The sequence below is a fragment of the Chrysochloris asiatica genome, unplaced genomic scaffold, assembly GCF_000296735.1.
Source record: "Chrysochloris asiatica unplaced genomic scaffold, ChrAsi1.0 scaffold00182, whole genome shotgun sequence".
NCBI lineage: Eukaryota > Metazoa > Chordata > Mammalia > Afrosoricida > Chrysochloridae > Chrysochloris > Chrysochloris asiatica.
This window is the reverse complement of record NW_006408700.1, coordinates 5,007,932-5,025,624: the sequence shown is the minus strand read 5'-3', so window position 1 is coordinate 5,025,624 and position 17,693 is coordinate 5,007,932. Positions and strand designations below refer to the sequence as shown.

The 17,693-nt window shown below is 41.0% G+C and overlaps 1 protein-coding gene and 1 pseudogene across 1 annotated transcript in view; both read right to left on the bottom strand.

The window, feature by feature from the left end:
• Nucleotides 1–17,693, bottom strand: part of UST (uronyl-2-sulfotransferase) — a 485,915-nt gene that overhangs the window by 176,362 nt on the left and 291,860 nt on the right. Inside the window, exon 4 of the mRNA XM_006872058.1 lies at nt 1,182–1,261. Within this exon, the coding sequence (XP_006872120.1) occupies nt 1,182–1,261 (80 nt within the window). The remainder of the gene's footprint in view (nt 1–1,181; nt 1,262–17,693) is intronic.
• Nucleotides 7,895–8,833, bottom strand: LOC102838027 (annotated as a pseudogene).

The following is a 17,693-nucleotide window of genomic DNA, read 5'->3' as shown; positions in this document are numbered from 1 at the left end:
TGGTGGATCCAAACCCCTGACCTTCTGGTTTGCTGTGGAGAGCTTAACCACTGCACCACCAGGACTGCATTACAGTGGGTGCCAAATCCAATGACTGGTGTTTTCATAAGAGAAAGAAGAGGGAACTATGGGTACAGAGACACAACCAGGCAAAGTGGAAAACGCCGTGTGAAGATAGAACAAAGACTGGAGTGAAGCAATGACTTGTATCAGCCAAAGAACAGCAAGGGCTGCTGGGAAACACCCGAAGCTGGAAAAGGCAAAGGAGGATTTTTCCCTAAAGGCTTCTGAGGAACGTGGCCCAGCCAATACTCCGATTTCAGTTTTCTAGCCACTAGAACTGTGTGAAAATAAATTTCAGCTCTTTTAAGCCACCTGGTTTGTGGCATTTTGTTACAGCAACCGTAGGAAATTAATGCAGGCCAAGTGCAAGCTTTTGAATTGTATAAAATGACTCTGCCACTAAGTTATTCCCAGAGCACTATGAGGGTTCAAATTCTACAAAAATGTGCAATAAAATACTTATGTTAAAATACCCATCTGCCGCCTATTCGTTTATTTCTTTTAAAACAAAATCTATTTTTTCTTAAAGAATTTTTTTTTTTTAATGGTCTGACTTCTCATTAAAAATAATTTCACACTTTCACAAGATTTATGATTAGTATTCCGGGAGGAAATGGAGCTTCTCGCTAGATATTTCAAATATTGATTCTTCTAGAACACAAACAGGAGTCCTGGTGGTGCTACGGGTAAAGCACTTGACTAAGAACCCAAAGATCATCAGTTTGAACCCACCAGCTGCTCCCCAGGAGAAAGATGTGGCAGTCTGCTTCCATAGAGATAGTATCGGAGGCCTGTCCTCTTATCTACCTTTGGATTCCTGATGTGGTGCTGTAGGATCAGCACTGGACTGGGAACCACAAGTTCAGTAGTTCAAACCCACCAGCTGCTCCCTGGAAACCCTACGAAGGATTGCTATGAGACTGAACTGACTTGAAGGCACTTAACAACACCACACCCTAAGGGGTTGCTCTGAGTCAGAACTGATTTGATGATAACTTGAACAGCAAAATTCAGCAGATTGAAAATAGTTTTTCAAGGACAGTTGTAGTATCTAGAGAATGCAGGAGTCAAAGTACTAAAAACAACTGAAAGAACCATTAAGCCAGAAAATGTCTTACCTTGAGAAGTTGAGGAAATGAACATGTCGAGTGAATAAATAGGGCTGTTCGGCAGTACTTATATTTTTAATCAGTTCCATCTATTTAAAGAAAAAGGCACAAAATTAGCAGGTTTAGGAACTAATTTCCAAGCTCTGTGAAGCTAATGGTGACCTACTGAACTCTCTTTATCCCCTCATATTATGTCTTGGCCCATTTTGTACAAGTTTATGAAATTAACATAAGGCTTTTATTGGTGTAATGGTTAAACACTGGGCTATTAACCTAAAGGTCTGCAGTTCAAATCCACCAGTGGCACCATAGGAGAAAGACTAAGCAATCTGCTCTCATAAAAGATTGTTGTTGTTGTTGTTGTTGTTAGGTGCCACTGTGTCGATTCTAAGTCATACTGATCCCATGCACAACAGAACAAAACACTGCCCAGTCCTGTACCTTCCACCCAATAGTTGTTATGTTTGAATCCATTGTTGCTGTCGCGGTGTCAGTGTATCCCCATTGAGGGCCTGCCTCTGTTTTTGTTAACCCTCCACTTTACCAAGCATAATGTCCTTCTCGAGGCACTGGTCATACAAGATTGTTGTTATTGCTAAGTGTTTGTTGTAGAGTCGGTTCCGATTCATAGTTACCCTGTATAGGGTTTCTAAGGAGCTGCTAGTGAGGTTGAACTGCTGACCTTGTGATTCAATCCAGCGCATTAACCCGCAGTGCCATACCAGGATTACAGCCCAGGAAAAACTCTACGGGGCAGTTCTAATCTGTCCTATCAGGTCATAATGAATTGAAATTGACTTGATGGCACATAACAAATCCAAATTTATAGCCATGGATCTAATTAGGTGATTGCTACATCAGACTGCAAAGTCATTTGAACTGCAAGGTCAATGGTTCAAGCTTACCAACTGCTCCTTGGAAATCCTACACAGGGTCACTATGGGTCCAGAATGGACAGCACTTTACAACAAGCATGAAAAAAAAAATAATGTGACAGCTAAGTAATTCAAATTGAAGCAATAACTGTATGGCTCTATTGGAATGCAAATAAAATGACTTTAGTCCTCTCTTTTAAAGTCAAATAAATGAAGGGAGCAGACTAGTCACTGTACTGTATTTCTAACAAGGATATTCTTGGGATACACTGAAAGAGTTGAAATTAGTTCTTCAGGATTTAAAAGTGAGAATGAAATGAGGCAATCCTTCTTTCTCTCTTAGATTATAAAAAATGTATACAGAAGATAGTTCACAGGCAACACACAGACCCCCCTAACATCTTGACTTGGGTGGGTGACCATCTGAGTTATTTATTTGCAGTTATCAGCAAGTCAGAAAGCAGTTTATGTATTTGTGCAAACTAACTTTATGGGCTTCTGGAGCGTGTCCCACAGAAAATGTTTAGTAAAATCTGTCAGAAATTCCAAACATTCTTCCGACTCCCTGACTTCCTGAATTCCACTTTCCTCAGATTTTCTCATTGGCCCCATCAAAACGGACACACTGGGATTTCGGAAAAGCACGGTGAAGATTGCTTTTTATTGGAAGAGCATGAGAAATGCAACATTTCATGCTTTGTGGACCATTTCAAGTTGAAAACGGGAAACAAAGAACCGTCACTCACACGCTAATATAGTAGCACCAAGAGTCTAGAACTCCAGGTTTGTCTTAAACCCGACAGAAGACATTTGCTGCTTCCTGATTAGCATGGGGGCTGACACATACGTAAGAGTGAGTTAACTCCAACAAGGACACACTTCAAAGAGCCCTGGTGGTACTATTTGCTATACACTGGGCTGCTAACCACAAATTCAGTGGTTCAAATCCACCAGCCACGCCTCAGGAGAAAGATGAGACCGTTTGCTCCCATAAACATTTACAGTCTGAGATTTACAGTCTCGCTGGGTCACTGTGAGTCAGAATCAACCTGGTGTTAGTGGGTTTGGTGTGGTTTTAGTTCACGTCTCAGGACTGTTCAATTGAAATCTCCAAGTATACAGTTGGTTTAGCTACATGGGCTCACAAGGATTGTTTGGATACATGAAATTGAATTTTAAAAATGAATTACTTGCAATTCATAAACCCTGTCCTCTGTTAGTCTGTGGGAGGCACACGTAAATAATGACCAAGCCTGCCCGCAAGCTGCAGTAAAAAGGAAATGGAACCCTAGACTGTTATCCATGCTTATCCTATACCTCTTCCTTCCTCTAGAAGTCCCAGTGCTTGTTTCTGGTAGTAAAAATCCCTGCTTTGTCCTTATTTGTGGTTGTTGCTAGGTGCAATCAAATCAGTCTGACTCATTGTGACCTTATGCATAACAGAATGAAACTGTCCGTCCTGCACCAGTTTTGGCTTTTGATGACTCTACCATTACAATGACTAAAAGGTCCTGGGGTGCGGCAAACTGCCCTTAGTGGCGATTCAAACCTGAATAGTAGTGCCTGGAAAGATGAGCCTGGCAATGTGCTTCTGTAAAGATGACAACCAAGAAAATTCAATGAAGCAGTTCTACTCTGTAACCCATGGGTCGCATGAATCTGAACCAATGGTCTTGGTTTGGGTCCTAAAAGAATTACTGATTTGGAAGCATAACTGTAGGTAATTGATTTCAGAGGTTGTCTACTTAGAAGCATAGTTCTTTACTGTGTATGTTTAATAGACCATGAAAGCTTTTCTCTCTACATTTTTTCTGTTCAAATATTTCTCGGCATATATAAGAAATATACAAGAAAGCCCCATCGTACTATACCAGAAAATTGGAAAACCAGGTCAGAAGAAAAACCATTTATTTGACATTTCCAGCATTATATCACATTCTCTAAACACATGTCAATGTGTTAAATCTAATGGAAGAACAGTAGTGGTTAGATTTGAGAAAACTGTCATAATAGTCATAAAACTGTCTATTTCACAAGGAAAAATGGATTAGCAGTGACAATATCTAACTCATTTTAGACGTATCTTTATATATAGAATAAAGGCACTAATACTTATGTTTATTGCATTGGATCAGTGAAATCACATAGTACATTTCAGCTCTCATACATTTTGTCACAGTACGCTCAATGTAGACACACTTACGACACACCATAAGCATAGGTTTAAGGCATTGCATCTGAGGTGTCATTTGATCTCCACATGCACTAAAAACCTGGGCAGACTGTATCCACTGCTGGTCTGCCACCTGGGCTTCCTCTACTGGTTCTCCCCCTGGTACCAGCAGCCTGCCTTTTCTCAGGTGTGCTCTCATCTGCCCAGGAGGCATCCTGGGTGGCGAGACTTTATCTCAAATCATTACAGGAACCACTGCTCCTCTTTCTCCTGGCTCTTGTAGGACCCTCTTGGCTTTATTCTGACTCCATTGCACTCATTCATTCATAATTCATTCACTCAGCACTGGAGCTAAAAACATTAATCAGGTGGTAGGAAGACACATACAGAAAAGACAGGAGACTTTGTCCTACTGATGCTCCCAAATTACCACAGTCAGAGCCACACTCTTGATCCTCCTGTCTTTATTCCTTATCCAGCCTAACCCATCTCTGGATCCTGTCTTGTTGATGGAAGTCTCTCTTTACTGGACTCCCAGATTCCATCGCTGGCTTAGTTATGTAATTGCTACTTTCACCATCTCCTTCAACCAGCTCACAAGAACACATATCCTATTGGCTAGCCTGTTGTTGTTATGTGCCGTGGAGTCGGTTCCAACTCATAGCGACCCTGCACAAGGTTTCCGAGGCTGTTAATCTTTACGGGAGCAGAACGCCTCATCTTTCTCCCGCAGAGCAGCTGATAGTTTCTAACTGCTGACCTTGCGATTTGCAGCCCAATTCGTAACCACTACGCTACCACAGCTCCTCAGGGGCTAGCCTAGCCAGGTTAATAAGTCCTCCAGGAGATCCTTGGTAAAGAAAACAAAAATCCTCACCTCAAGATCAATAAATAACATCATGATAAATGGAGAAATGATTGAAGTAGTCTAAGACTTCATTTTGTTTGAATCCACAACCATGGAAACAGCACTCAAGAAATCAAACAAGGTATATTACATTAGGCAAATATGCAGCACCTTTAAAGTGTTCAAGAGCAAAATACCATGACCCGAGCCATGGTATTTTCAGTGACTTCATATGCATGGGAAAGTTAGCCCACAAATAAGGAAGACCATAGAAGAATTGATGCATTTGAGTTAAGGTGTTGGAGACTACTGAAAGGACCATGAACTGCCAGAAGAACAAACAAATCTATGTTGGAGTAGAGCCAGAAGGGCAAGACTGTGTCTCATACTTCAGACATAATATCAGGAGGGACTAGTCTCTGGAGAAGGACATCATGTGTGGCAAAGTGGAGGGTCAGTAAAAAAAGAGGGAGACCCCGTAAGAAATGAGTTCAAGCTTAGCAGCGATTGTGAGAATGGTGTAAGATCAGATGGTATTTCGTTCTGTTGTTCGTAAGGTCGCTAGGACTCAGAACCAACTTGATGGCACCTAGCTGCAACAACCAAAAGATCCAGGAGATTCTGAGACGCAGATGGTTGAGAGCCACCAAAGTAAGTCAACGTAAGTGACCAAAGATGGAGAGCTCTAGGGAAGGTCAATAGGTAGAATCTATGGACTTTGGGGACTAGCTGACAGTAGAACGCTCAGATTTCTGGCCTCGATAGCTGACTACTGGTGGTATCCACCTATAGAGATGGGGATGATGCAGGAGGGGCACATTTGGCTGCTAGAGGCCTGGAGAAATGCATTTGATTTTGACCATCATTCACTAGAAATAACTGCTGCCTTCTTGGACCTCCACAAATTGACTTTCTCAAGACATATCCTTTCTATGCCACATTGTAGTTTCATCTATTACAATCTAGTTTTGACCTAGATTGTAAGTGCCCTGAAAGTTGAGGCCATGCCTTATTTGTCCCTTAGAAAGCCTTGTCCAGGTACCTGCCCCTGCATGTTTATAGGATGAAGATATTCCCTTTGGAAATGTTTTCTGGAGTTAAAAAGTACACAGCTGATTATCACGCAGGTCATGAATCTAGCTTTTCTGGGATGTTCATTATCCTAGTTTCACATGGGCTCAGGTTTACAGCACAACACCTAGGAAAGAAACACAATATCAAAGAAATTACTATTTTCTAAGTGTTTCTGGGAGGTCACACACTGTGTCCAGAAGTTCTTTATACACAAGCTGACATCTAATCCTCACACCATCCCTCTGAGTTAGATATTATTAGCCACACTTTACAGGTGACAAAACTGAGACATCAAAAGGCTTAAGGGATCACTGCTACTGAAAGGTGGAGCCGAGACTAAAAGGTGGAGCCAAGATGAAACACAAGTCAACCTGACACCAAAATCTCTCTAACATTGTCTTATCACTGAACTGCATTCCTTCTCCATTATCAGTATCTATTGCCATTGCATGGACTCTGACTCATGGTAAGCCCCTCAGATTAGAACTATGCTTCATGTTGTTGTTGTTGAATGTCATTGAGTTGGTTCTGATTCATAGTGACCTGAGGAGTGGATGGTGGGTTTGAACCACCGACTTTGCAATCTAAGCCAACCTTGCAGTCCAGTGTTTATTGTGCAACTTTGAACCAGGACTCCAATGTATATCAGAATACAACTATGCTTCATAGAACTTTCTTTTTTGTTTTGTCTTCTGTTTTTTTTTTTTGGTTTTTTTTAAGATTTTATTGTGCTTTAAAGGAGCTCTGGTAGCGTAGTGGTTACAAATCGGGCTGCGAACCTTAAGGTCAGCAGTTCGAAACTACCAGCTGCTCTGCGGGAGAAAGATGAGGCTTTCTACTCCCGTAAAGATTTACACCCTCGGAAACCCTGTACAGGGTCGCTATGGGTCGGAACCGACTCAACGGCACTTAACAACAACAAAACGAATGTTTAGTCAGCTAATTAAGTTCTATACATTTTAAAAGGCATCCATTGATGGGCACTTAGGTTATTTACATTTGTTGCTGCTGAGAATTATGTTGCAATGAACGTGTGTGCGTGTGTCCATTTGTGTCACTCACTGCTCTTATATCCCTAGGATGTAGACCTAGGAGTGGGGTTGCTAAATCATAAAGTAGCTCTACTGATAGCTTTTGAGGAAGTGCCATACCATTTTTTTTTTTTTTCATTGTAAGAAAAGTTTTCTTGTACATATGAATGGTATGTGATGAGTTACATTTAACTTTTTTACTCCTGAGGGAGAGGGACAGCTCAAAAAGATTCCCACAGTAATATATAAGCCAGAAAAGAGAAGAGTAACATCTTTATACAATAAGCTGTTAAAAATAAGTTTAAGTGTAAAGGTGTGCGTGTCTGCGGCTCTTGAAAATTATTTATATGTGGATTGGATTCTACCGTGTATAAAAACAAAGCCCAATGCTGCTGAGGCTGATTTGGACTCATCAGTCAGGGCAGAACTGTCTCAGAGGATTTCCAAGGCTGTAAAGAGTTACTGAAGCAGACTGCCCCGTGGTTCTCCAGTAGAGTAGCTGGTGGGTTTGCAACAGCCAAGTGTGTAACCTATATATCACCAGGGATCCTAGAACTGACTACCTTAGAAAATCAGGATAACAAACTGGTAGCGGCAGTAGTATTAAAAAGCAGTCAAGTAAATACTGATCCAATGGTACACAACACAGTTCATCTTCTCGGATTATTAAAAACATTAATTCCAGTTTCTCTTGACCTTGAACAGTTCTGCTTTCCAGATAACTAAGAAAAATGGACACCTTCTGCATTGAATCCATGAAGCAATCTAATGAAGTCATCTATGTCCATGGAACGGGCCTGTTTGTCACTAAAACCTGTGTTGGTTAGGATTTGCTGTATTTTATCTGCTATGCTGAAATCTTCTGGTATTATAGTATTATGGACTGAACAGTGAATTCTGTAATTGTTTTCCAGTAGCTGTTGCACAGCACTCGATTTAAATGCAGCAGTGTCTTGTTTTTCCTAACAAAGGTGATCCTTACTAGACCATCCCATTCCTGATAATTGATAGGTGGTGGTGGATTCTTAGGCTCTATCCTTACAACACTGGATTCTACCTTGGGTGGTGGTCTGAAGTTATTCTTTCCAACTTTCATTAGATGGTCTACACGTGCTAGCAGCTGGGTATTAATAGAGAGTCTGCAATACAACTTGTCTCCAGGTTTGGCAACCAGTCAGAGAGCAAACTCTCTTTGAAACATAAGTATAGCACATATGAAGAAAGGTCGGTGCAGCAACAGCTTGAAAACAAAAGGTGACGAGATCTGGTAAGGCAAGTTTGCCACACAAGCATCAAAGAACGGTAAATCTGTTTTCAACACATCACCCACCATTACCTGAAGTTTGCTGGCCAGAGGTGTGTCCTGTACTCTTTTGTGAAGTCCAGCTACTAGCCTTGGGTCAAGTTCACAGGCAACTAATTTTTTTGCCTTCTCCAACAATTTGACAGTCATGTTGCCAGTTCCAGGCCCAACTTCCAGGACCACATCAGTTGGTCTTAATGCAGCCTTATCGATAATGCTGTTAACAATCAGAGGATTTTTCAAAATGTGCTGCCCAATATCCGTGTTGAACATGAGACCTCCGCTGCTCTTCAGCACTGGGCGCTCTTCCTGTCGCTCGTGGCGCCCGGCCCCTAGTCCTTGACTTGATTTTTGGCATCTCAGCAGGTAGCGAGCTCACAGAAGTTTACTGGGCCTAAAGCAGGCAACCCGAGTCAAAGGTAACACATTCTACTTGCTTCACCTGGTCGGTTGCGTCACTCTCGGTCGCCATACCATTTTCATATTGGTTGGACCACTTTAGAATCCCACCAGCAAAGTGTAAGAGTTCCAAACTCCCCACAACCTTGCCAGCATTTGTTGTTTTCTAATTTGTTTTGTTTTATTTGATTAGTACCATTTATGTACGGGTAAAATGATATCTCATTATAATTTTGATTTGTGAATCAAAGTGGTTAATGATAGTGAGTATCTCTTCATGTGTTTATTAGCCATTTGTCTTCTTTGGTGAAATGTCTGTCCATGTTCCCAGCCAGCATCATCTGTTAAAGAGAATGTTTCTTGCACAATGAATGGACTTTGACACTTTGTCAAAGATCAACTGCCCATAGGTAAATGGATTTTCTTCTGTGTTTTCAATTCTCTTTCACTGGTCTATGTGCCTGTCCTTGAACCAGGCTGTTTTGATTGCTGTGACTATACAGTAAACTTTGAGATCAGGTGGTGGTGGTGGTGGTGGTTATGTGAGATCAGGTAATGTGGGCAATATTGGTCTTCGATATTGCTTTAATTATTCAGGGACTCTTTCTTGTCCTTGTAAACTTGGAGATTAGTTTTCTTATTTAAGAATATTATGGGTTTGGGATTGGGATTGTATTATAGACATAAATCACTTTGGGAAGTATTGATATTTTCATACTATTAAGTCTTCCAATCCATGGTCCATGTATGTTGGAGAAGAATGTGCACTTTGCTACTGTTGAACGGTGTGCTCTGTGTATAGCTATGAGGTTGAGTTGACGCTGTCATTTGGATCTTCTGTATCTTTGTTGGTCTTCTTTCCAGATTTTCTGCCCACCATTGAGAGTGGTGTATTAAAATATCCTATTATTTTAGTGCGGTCTCTTTTTTCAATTTTGTTAGCATTTGTTTTATGTATTTTAAAGTTGTCACTGGGTGCATACTTATTTTGACTGTTATGTCTTCTTGGTTGATTGACCCTTTCATCTTTATATGAGGGCATTTCAAATAGTTCATGGAAAAAAGTGGATTGAAAGATAGAATTTTTCCATGAACTTTTTGAAGATGCCTTGTATAATGGCCTTTCTTTCTCTCTTATAATAGATTTGACTTAAAGTCTATTTTATCAGAAATTATGATTGCCATTTCTGCTCTGTTTTGGTTACTGATTGCTTGATATGTTTTTTCCATCCATTTTTTACTGACCTGAGATTATGGTCTCTTTATTTTTTCTCTTCTCCTCTTCTGGAACTCCTATATTACACATAAATCAAACCTATTAATGTAGTTCCACAAAGCTCTTAAGCTTTATTTACAATTTGTTCTGATTGTTTCTCTAACAGATTAGTAGCATGGGATTTGTGCTCAATTTCACTGATTCTTTCTGCCATGATTTCAGTTTTACTTCTATGTCTTTCCATTGTGTTATTTATTTTTGATAATTTATTGTTAGTCCTCTCAATTTCAAGTTATTTCGTCAATTTGTCGTTGTATTTTTTCCATGAATTCTTCTAAGGTTTTTTTGTTTTACTTGATCTCTTTGAGGAGTCTAAATCTTTGAATTCCTTGTCAGGTAGTTCTAATACCATTTCTTCCTCAGGAAGGTTTTTATTTTGTTTTGTTTTGACCCCTTTATTTAGTTCAGTTGTTTTCTTTATACAATTTCTTCCTGTTTCTTTATACAATTTATTATTGTCAGCAGTCTCCAAGGTACTGTGGTGTTGATTTATTGATTGGTTGAGTGTATATTTGTTTTGATTGATCAGGGCTTTGTTTCTTCTCTTTCACTTTAGAATATCTTTCTTACTTTATATTATTTTAACTGTTGCTGTATTTTTTTTTACTTTCATCTATGAATGATCTTGGTGCTGTCAGTTGACTGCATGTTTGAGTTCCTCTCCTTAAATGAGCATGGTGAGTTAAAGCCCATGCAAGTCCTCTGCAGGGTGGCTCTTATGTCTTTCCTTATAGGATTGAGTGGAGTTAGGAGAACAGGTTCTTTTTCTAACATTGGGCAACAACTGCTAGGTGGTCAGGGTTCCTCCACAGTCCCTGCGGAACTGTAAGGCCCTTCCAGGTTGGTGATAGCAGTAAGTTCGTCCTTTGAATGTCAGGGCAGGATGTTTCTGTAGCCCATGGTGAGGCAGTGCTACTCAAATGAATGGGATAGGCCCTCTGCATGTTCATGCAGTTTTCAATTCAGTAGGTGGTGGGGATCAAGAGGTTTCAGTGTATGTGCAGTTGGCCTACAGAAACTCTCTGGGCATGAGGTATGTGATGCTGTAGCTAGGTGGATGTTGGATGAGGGTGCTGAGGTCTTCTTCATGTTGTTTGGCAGAATCACTCGCCTGTTAGGATCTGACGGGCACTCTGATGTGGTAATGTGCCTGTTCAGTTGGTCACGGGGTGGATATGTTTGGAGTGTTCCCACTGCTTTCCGGGTTATGGGTGCAGTTGGTGCATACTGCTGATGGCTGCATGTTCAAGGGTGGGGTATATGGACCACTGGTTGCTGGGTGGGTGGCATAGGAATTCACTCTGCTGGTGTTTGGGTGTGTGAGGAGTGCTTGATTCGATGGTAGCTAATTGCTGGACAGATGGGGTGGCAAGAGAAGGGTAAGCAGGTATGTGCCTGACTGCAGGAGGACCTGCCAGCCACAGAGTTTTCAACAGCTGGTCTGTTGGACGTAGATCCCCAGGCCTTCCTCTTGACGTGCATCTTTCAGTCAGTAGTAAGCATGCTGTCTTGTGCCACCTACTATCCCCAACTTTCCATTACTCCAGCTGTGATTTGATATACAAATAATCCTTTTAAACAAAGGGAAAGAATTAATTAGCAAATAACTGAAGAGTAAGAGGATTTGTGGAATATAAGGCGCTGGGGGCTAATGTGTCAGACTGCAAAGTCCTTTGAACTTCAAGGTCAGTGGTTCAAGCACACCAGCTGTTCCAGGGTCGCTATGGGTTGGAATCAACTCAATGGTGCTTTAACAACAACATCAACAACCTTACATGTAACATGCTGAAAAACGGAAAGTCACAACAGGCATTTGAAAAATGAGTAAAATAAGAGGAAATGAATTAAAGATTAGGTGAGAAAAACAGAATATAGCATCATAGAAAGGTTTGAATTTAAAATACTAAAGGTAGTTATGTAATGGAATGTTTTTAAAGGAAGAAGTAAAATGTGAGTGCATCCAAAAATGAGAAACAATTGAGGTTAAAAAAAAAAAGTAAACATTTATACTGTAAAAAGTATTTCCGAAAGTTGTTTATTTTGCTTTGAGTCTACCTAGCTGGTATTGCAGAAAAAGCCTTTATCTACAGGTCTATAGACACAGCTACCGATAAAAGCCTTTGCTCCTGACATCTTTAGGAAATGCTGGTCAGCAGTAATTCTCATTGCCACTCATGATCCCCTATAGTTTTGCAGAACATCTTAAAGAAAGGACATGTTTTCACACATAAAAAAAAAGAAAGAAAAGATCATAAAGAGTAGCTCAGGGGAGAACACTGTGGCCCTTCAACTTAGAGGCTGTCTGTAGGTTCAGATTAAAAACCAAAACAACAAACAATTGCCATCAAGTCAACTCTGACTCACGGTGATCCCGTCTGTGCCAGAGTAGAACAGTATTCCATAGGGTTTTCAATGCCGGTTTTCGTGGAATAAACTGCCAGTCCTTTCTTCCAAGGTACCTGAGATCTATACCTTGGTGGACCCAAACCTCCAGCCTTTCAGTTAGCAGCCAAGAGCTTTAATCATCTGCACCCCTCATAGATTCAGGTTATGTTTCTACTTTACTCTTTTGTGGGGGAGCCCCGCTAGCAGGTAGGTTGGTCTTCCTACCTTAAGCTAAGGGTTGTGCAGTGAAGAGAAACAAGCCACATGCCTGCAGCGAAGTAAAATCCACCAGGGGGAGCAATGATGTGACCAAGGCAAGATGACTGGGTCTGAACAGCAGAGAAAAATCAATCTTATCAACTGCAATTGAAAGCAGAGTAGGAAACATTTCATTTTGTCAGGCCTGGTTGCTTCCTCCTCTTTTTTTTTTTTTTTTCTTTTTTAATTTGTTCCTTCCCTCCTCACCGAGTTTCCATTAGCAGGACTCTGATGTCTACAGCATCACAAGACAAGGCCTTGTTTGTAGATCTGCTACCTGGGGCGTGGAGATGGACTCGGTTAATCTTCTAGGTTAGATTCTGTGTCCAATCAGAGCAGCTCTCTGTCCTTTACACACTGTCCTTTCTATACCACCAGGAAGCTCTGAGGATAATAACAAAGGAGGTTTCCCAGACTATTTCAAGCAAGAATAAGGATCCAAGGATAAATGTGCTGGCTCCTCAAGACACACCACTCACAAAGACTTCGGGGGAGATGTGATGTCTTCAGAGGCTTGCAAGATTTTCATAGGAAAGAGGAATTCTTTGCTCAGTGAAAAAAAAAATCAGTTTAATGAAAAGAATTTGTTCTACTAATTAGGGTTTTTAAGGCAATGATTCTGTGCCGGAGTTGCACATTAGGATCTCATAGAAGATTTTCCTCCCCTAGAAATACAAATACCTGAATCTACCCCTCAAAACTGAACATATGATCTGTAGCTGCTGCTGTTTCCCTGCAGCCAAGTTAGCTTCGGACAAATGATGACCTCACTCACAACACAGAGACATGCTGCCAATTCCTGCACCATCCATGGCGGGATGCAGGTTGGACCTGGAGTCCATAGCATCTTTATTGGCTGATATTTGGAAGCAGGTTGTCAAACCTTCCATCCTAATCTGTCTGAGTCTGGAACCTGCTGAAACCTGTTCAGCATCACAGCAACACACAAGCCTCCACTGAGACAGGTGGTGGATGTGTATGAGGTACATTGATCCAGGCCGAATTGAACCGGATCTCCCACACGGAAGGCAAACACCCTCCCGTTGGTCCACCACTGGACTGTATTTTGTAGATGAACCTTAAAGCAGGTGTTTTGATGCCCATCAGGGTTAAGAAAAAGAAGCTTTGGAGGCACAGTGAGTGGTTAATTGCTTGGTTGCTAACCAAAGGTTGGTGGTTTGAATCCACCAGCTGCTCTGCAGGAGAAAGATGTGGCAGTATGTTTCCTTAAAGATTACAGTTTTCCAGTAGCGATAAATATTGTTATGTACATTATATACATTATGTTATATACATTATATATGGTTAGTTGGCTATGTGCCATCAAGTCAGTTCTGACTCAAAGTAATCCCGAGACTGTAACTACTGACTTGAGCAAAAAGCTTAACTTTTCTCCTGCAGAGCTCCTGGTGGACCTCAAGTGCTGACCTTGCGGTTACCACTATGGTACCAGGGCACCTTACACTAGAGACACAGTATAGAAGCGATACCATTGCTCTATGAATAGGTACCGGGTTAGGCAAGCAAGCCGAATGGGAGTGGGAGGAAGAGAGACAGCACACCCACAATTATATCAAGGTTTGACAGCACATGGCTATTCACTATGGTTGCAGACCTATCTAAGAATGGGGTGGAGCATACAAGGGGGCGAAATTATGAAACCTTCTTAGATGTTATCAAACACCTTGAGGGAGTAAGTTGCTGGGCCTGGGACTCAGGGGACACAATGGCCAAGTGTCATACCAGAGTCCACAGAGACAATGTTCTACATCCTACTTTGGTGAGTAGTGACCGGGATTCTCATGAATTGTCACCTAAGGGGCAGCTACTAGCCTCTCTCTGTCTGAAGCCAAGAGGAGTGAGGAAAATGGAAACAATTAGTCAATGGACAAACAAAACATGTGAATATAACACTCCATGACCCTGAGACCACAAGAACTAGACGGTGCCCAACTATAACAACCAGTGGTTCTGAAAGGGATCATAGAAGAAGGGCCAGGATAAAGTGGGAGAAAATGTGTAACGAAACTCGGACAATCCTAAACCACCAGACTAACTGCTTAGATAGAAGCGGATGGAAACCTGACCCTGTGGTCCTCGGTCCCCTTCAGGTCTGGAACTGAGCTCAACACCAGGGTTCATTTGTAGCCAAGCCATACATATATTGGGGGGGGGGGGATAGGTATATAGGAGGGAACAACACTAGTGAAGTATACATACCCTAGAATCAAAAGGGCAGCATTTACCCAAGGCCAAAAGTCAGAAGGTTTGGAAAGGAGGAATGAAAACAACAAGCACCGAGATGAAGTTAGATAAATGAAGTTGTTGAAGGTAAGTGCCATCTAGGAGCTCTGGTAGCATAGTGGTCACGAATCGGGCTGCCAACCTCAAGGTCAGCAGTTCGAAACTACCAGCGGTTCCACGGGAGAGAGATAAGGCTTTCTGCTCCTGTAAAGATTTACAGCCTCGTAAACCCTGTACAGGGTTGTTATGAGTCAGAACCGACTCTGTGGTACTTAACAATAAGTCGATTCTGACTCATCGCATCTCTGTGCACAAAATGCTGCCCAGTCTTGCACCATCCTCACAATTGTTCCCCATGAGCCCACTACTGCTGCCACTGTGCCAATTCATCTCATTGGGGATCATCCACTTTTTACTGCGTGTCTCCTTTACCAAGCATAATGTCCTTCTCCAGGGAATGTTCCTTCCTGATAACATGTCCAAAGGATGAGAGACAAAATCCAGCCATCCTGGCTTCTAAGGCTCAGTTTTGGCTGCACTTCTTTCAACACAGATCTGTTTGTTCTTCTGGCAGTCCACGGTACTTTCAGTATTCTTCTCCAACACCATAACTCAAATGCATCAATTCTTCTAGTTCTTTATTATTCATGGTCCAACTTTCACATGCAGATAAGGATGCTGAAAATGCTGAGGCTAGGGTCAGGCCCACCTTAGTCCTCAAACTGATACTTCTGCTCGCGAATACTTTGAAGAGGTCATGTGCAGCAGATTTTTGCAATGTAATACAGCATTTTATTTCTTGACTACTGCTTTCATGAGTGTTGATAGTGGATCCAAGTAAACTGAAATCTTTGACAACTTCAATCTTTTCTCCATTTATCATGATATTATTTATTGGGTCAGTTGAGGGGATTTTTGTTTTCTTTACATTGAGGTGAAATCCATACTGAAAGCTGTGGACTTTCACCTTCAGCAGTAAGTATTTTAAGTTGTTTTCACTTCCAGCAAGTAAGGCTGCATTACCTTCATACTGTTGTAAGTTGTTAATTAATGAGTCTTCTTCCAATCACACTCTTCTTCATAAAAGTCAGCTTGTCAGAGTACTTGGTCAGCATACAGATTGAGTAAGCATGGTGAAAGAACACAACCCTGGCACACACCTTTCATGATTTTAAACCATTCAGTGTCCCTTGTCCTGTCTGAAAAACTGCCTCTTGACTTTTGCATAGGTTCTTCATGAAGACAATTAAGTGTTCTGGAATATCCATTCTTCACAAACATAGCTAGTCATGATCCACACAGTCGAAAGCTTTTTCATAGTCAATAAAGCTCAAGTAAACTTCTTTCTGGTGTGGCGCTGTGGGTTAATGCGCCAGACTGCAAAGCCATTTGAACTGCAAGGTCGGCAGTTCAAGCTCACGGAAACCCTATACAGGGTAGCTATGGGTCAGAACTGACTCAATGGCACTTAACAACAACAACAACAAACATCATTCAGGTAACTCTATTTCAGCCAAGATACAGCTGATATCATTTCCTCTTCTGAATCTGGCAGTTCCCTGTCAATGGACAGTTGCAGCCACTTTTGAATTATCTTCAACAGAAGTTTACTTACCTGTGATATTAATGATGTCGCTTGATGATTTCCACATTCCACTGGGTCACCACTCTTTGTACAAATATGGATCTCTTCCCATTGCTTTACCAAATTGATTGGTATAGATGAACGAGTACTACCACTGCTGTATCAGTTTGTTGAAAGATTTCAACTGTAGTCCATCAGTTTCCTGGAGCCTTGTTTTTCACCAATGGCTTCAGCACAGCCTGGACTTCTTCCTTCAGTACCCTCGGTTCTTGATTATATGCCATTTCTTGATATGGTTGAAGGCAGATCATTTCTTTTTGGTACAGTGTCTCTGTAAATTTGTTTTATCTTCTTTTGAGGCTTTCTGCATGATTGACTATTTTGTTTATAGAATCTACCAATATTGCAAGTTGAGGCTTGAAATTTTTCCTAAGTTCTTTCAACTTGAGAAATGCTGGGCGTGTTCGTCTCTGGGTTTTCTAACTCCAGATCTTGGCACATTTCATTACAATACTTGACGGTGTTTTGTTGAGCAACCCTTTGAAATTTCCAGTTGCTAGTAATTATCAGTACATCTTGATGCAAGTTTGATCCATTTCAGATTCAAAAAGTTGTTGGAAATCTTTAATTTCACATTTCTGGCCTTAGTGGTTGGTGTAGGAATTTGAATAATATGTGTATTAAGCATATGGATATTATCTTATCACAGAAATCCTGTACTTCAAGATAAATCTGGAAATGTTATTTTTGATGATGACAGTGACACCATTCCTGTGTAATTTTTCATTCCCAGGATAGTAAATCATATAACTCTCTTTTTTATTTTTTTAAATTTAAGGTTTTTATTGTAGATTGAGTTTCACATTCATATAACTTGTTTCATTACATTGATTATAATTCCCTCCATATACCATGAGTTAAAAGTATTTCTCTCTATCCACTTTAGCTTTTTTAAAAAACACACAAACGAAAAAAACCCCACTAAGTCATATATAATAATTTACATCTGCAAAGGGCACATTCTGCAAGTCTGCTCCTGGCCACCAGTTCTTAGTCCTTCTCTTCTTAGTT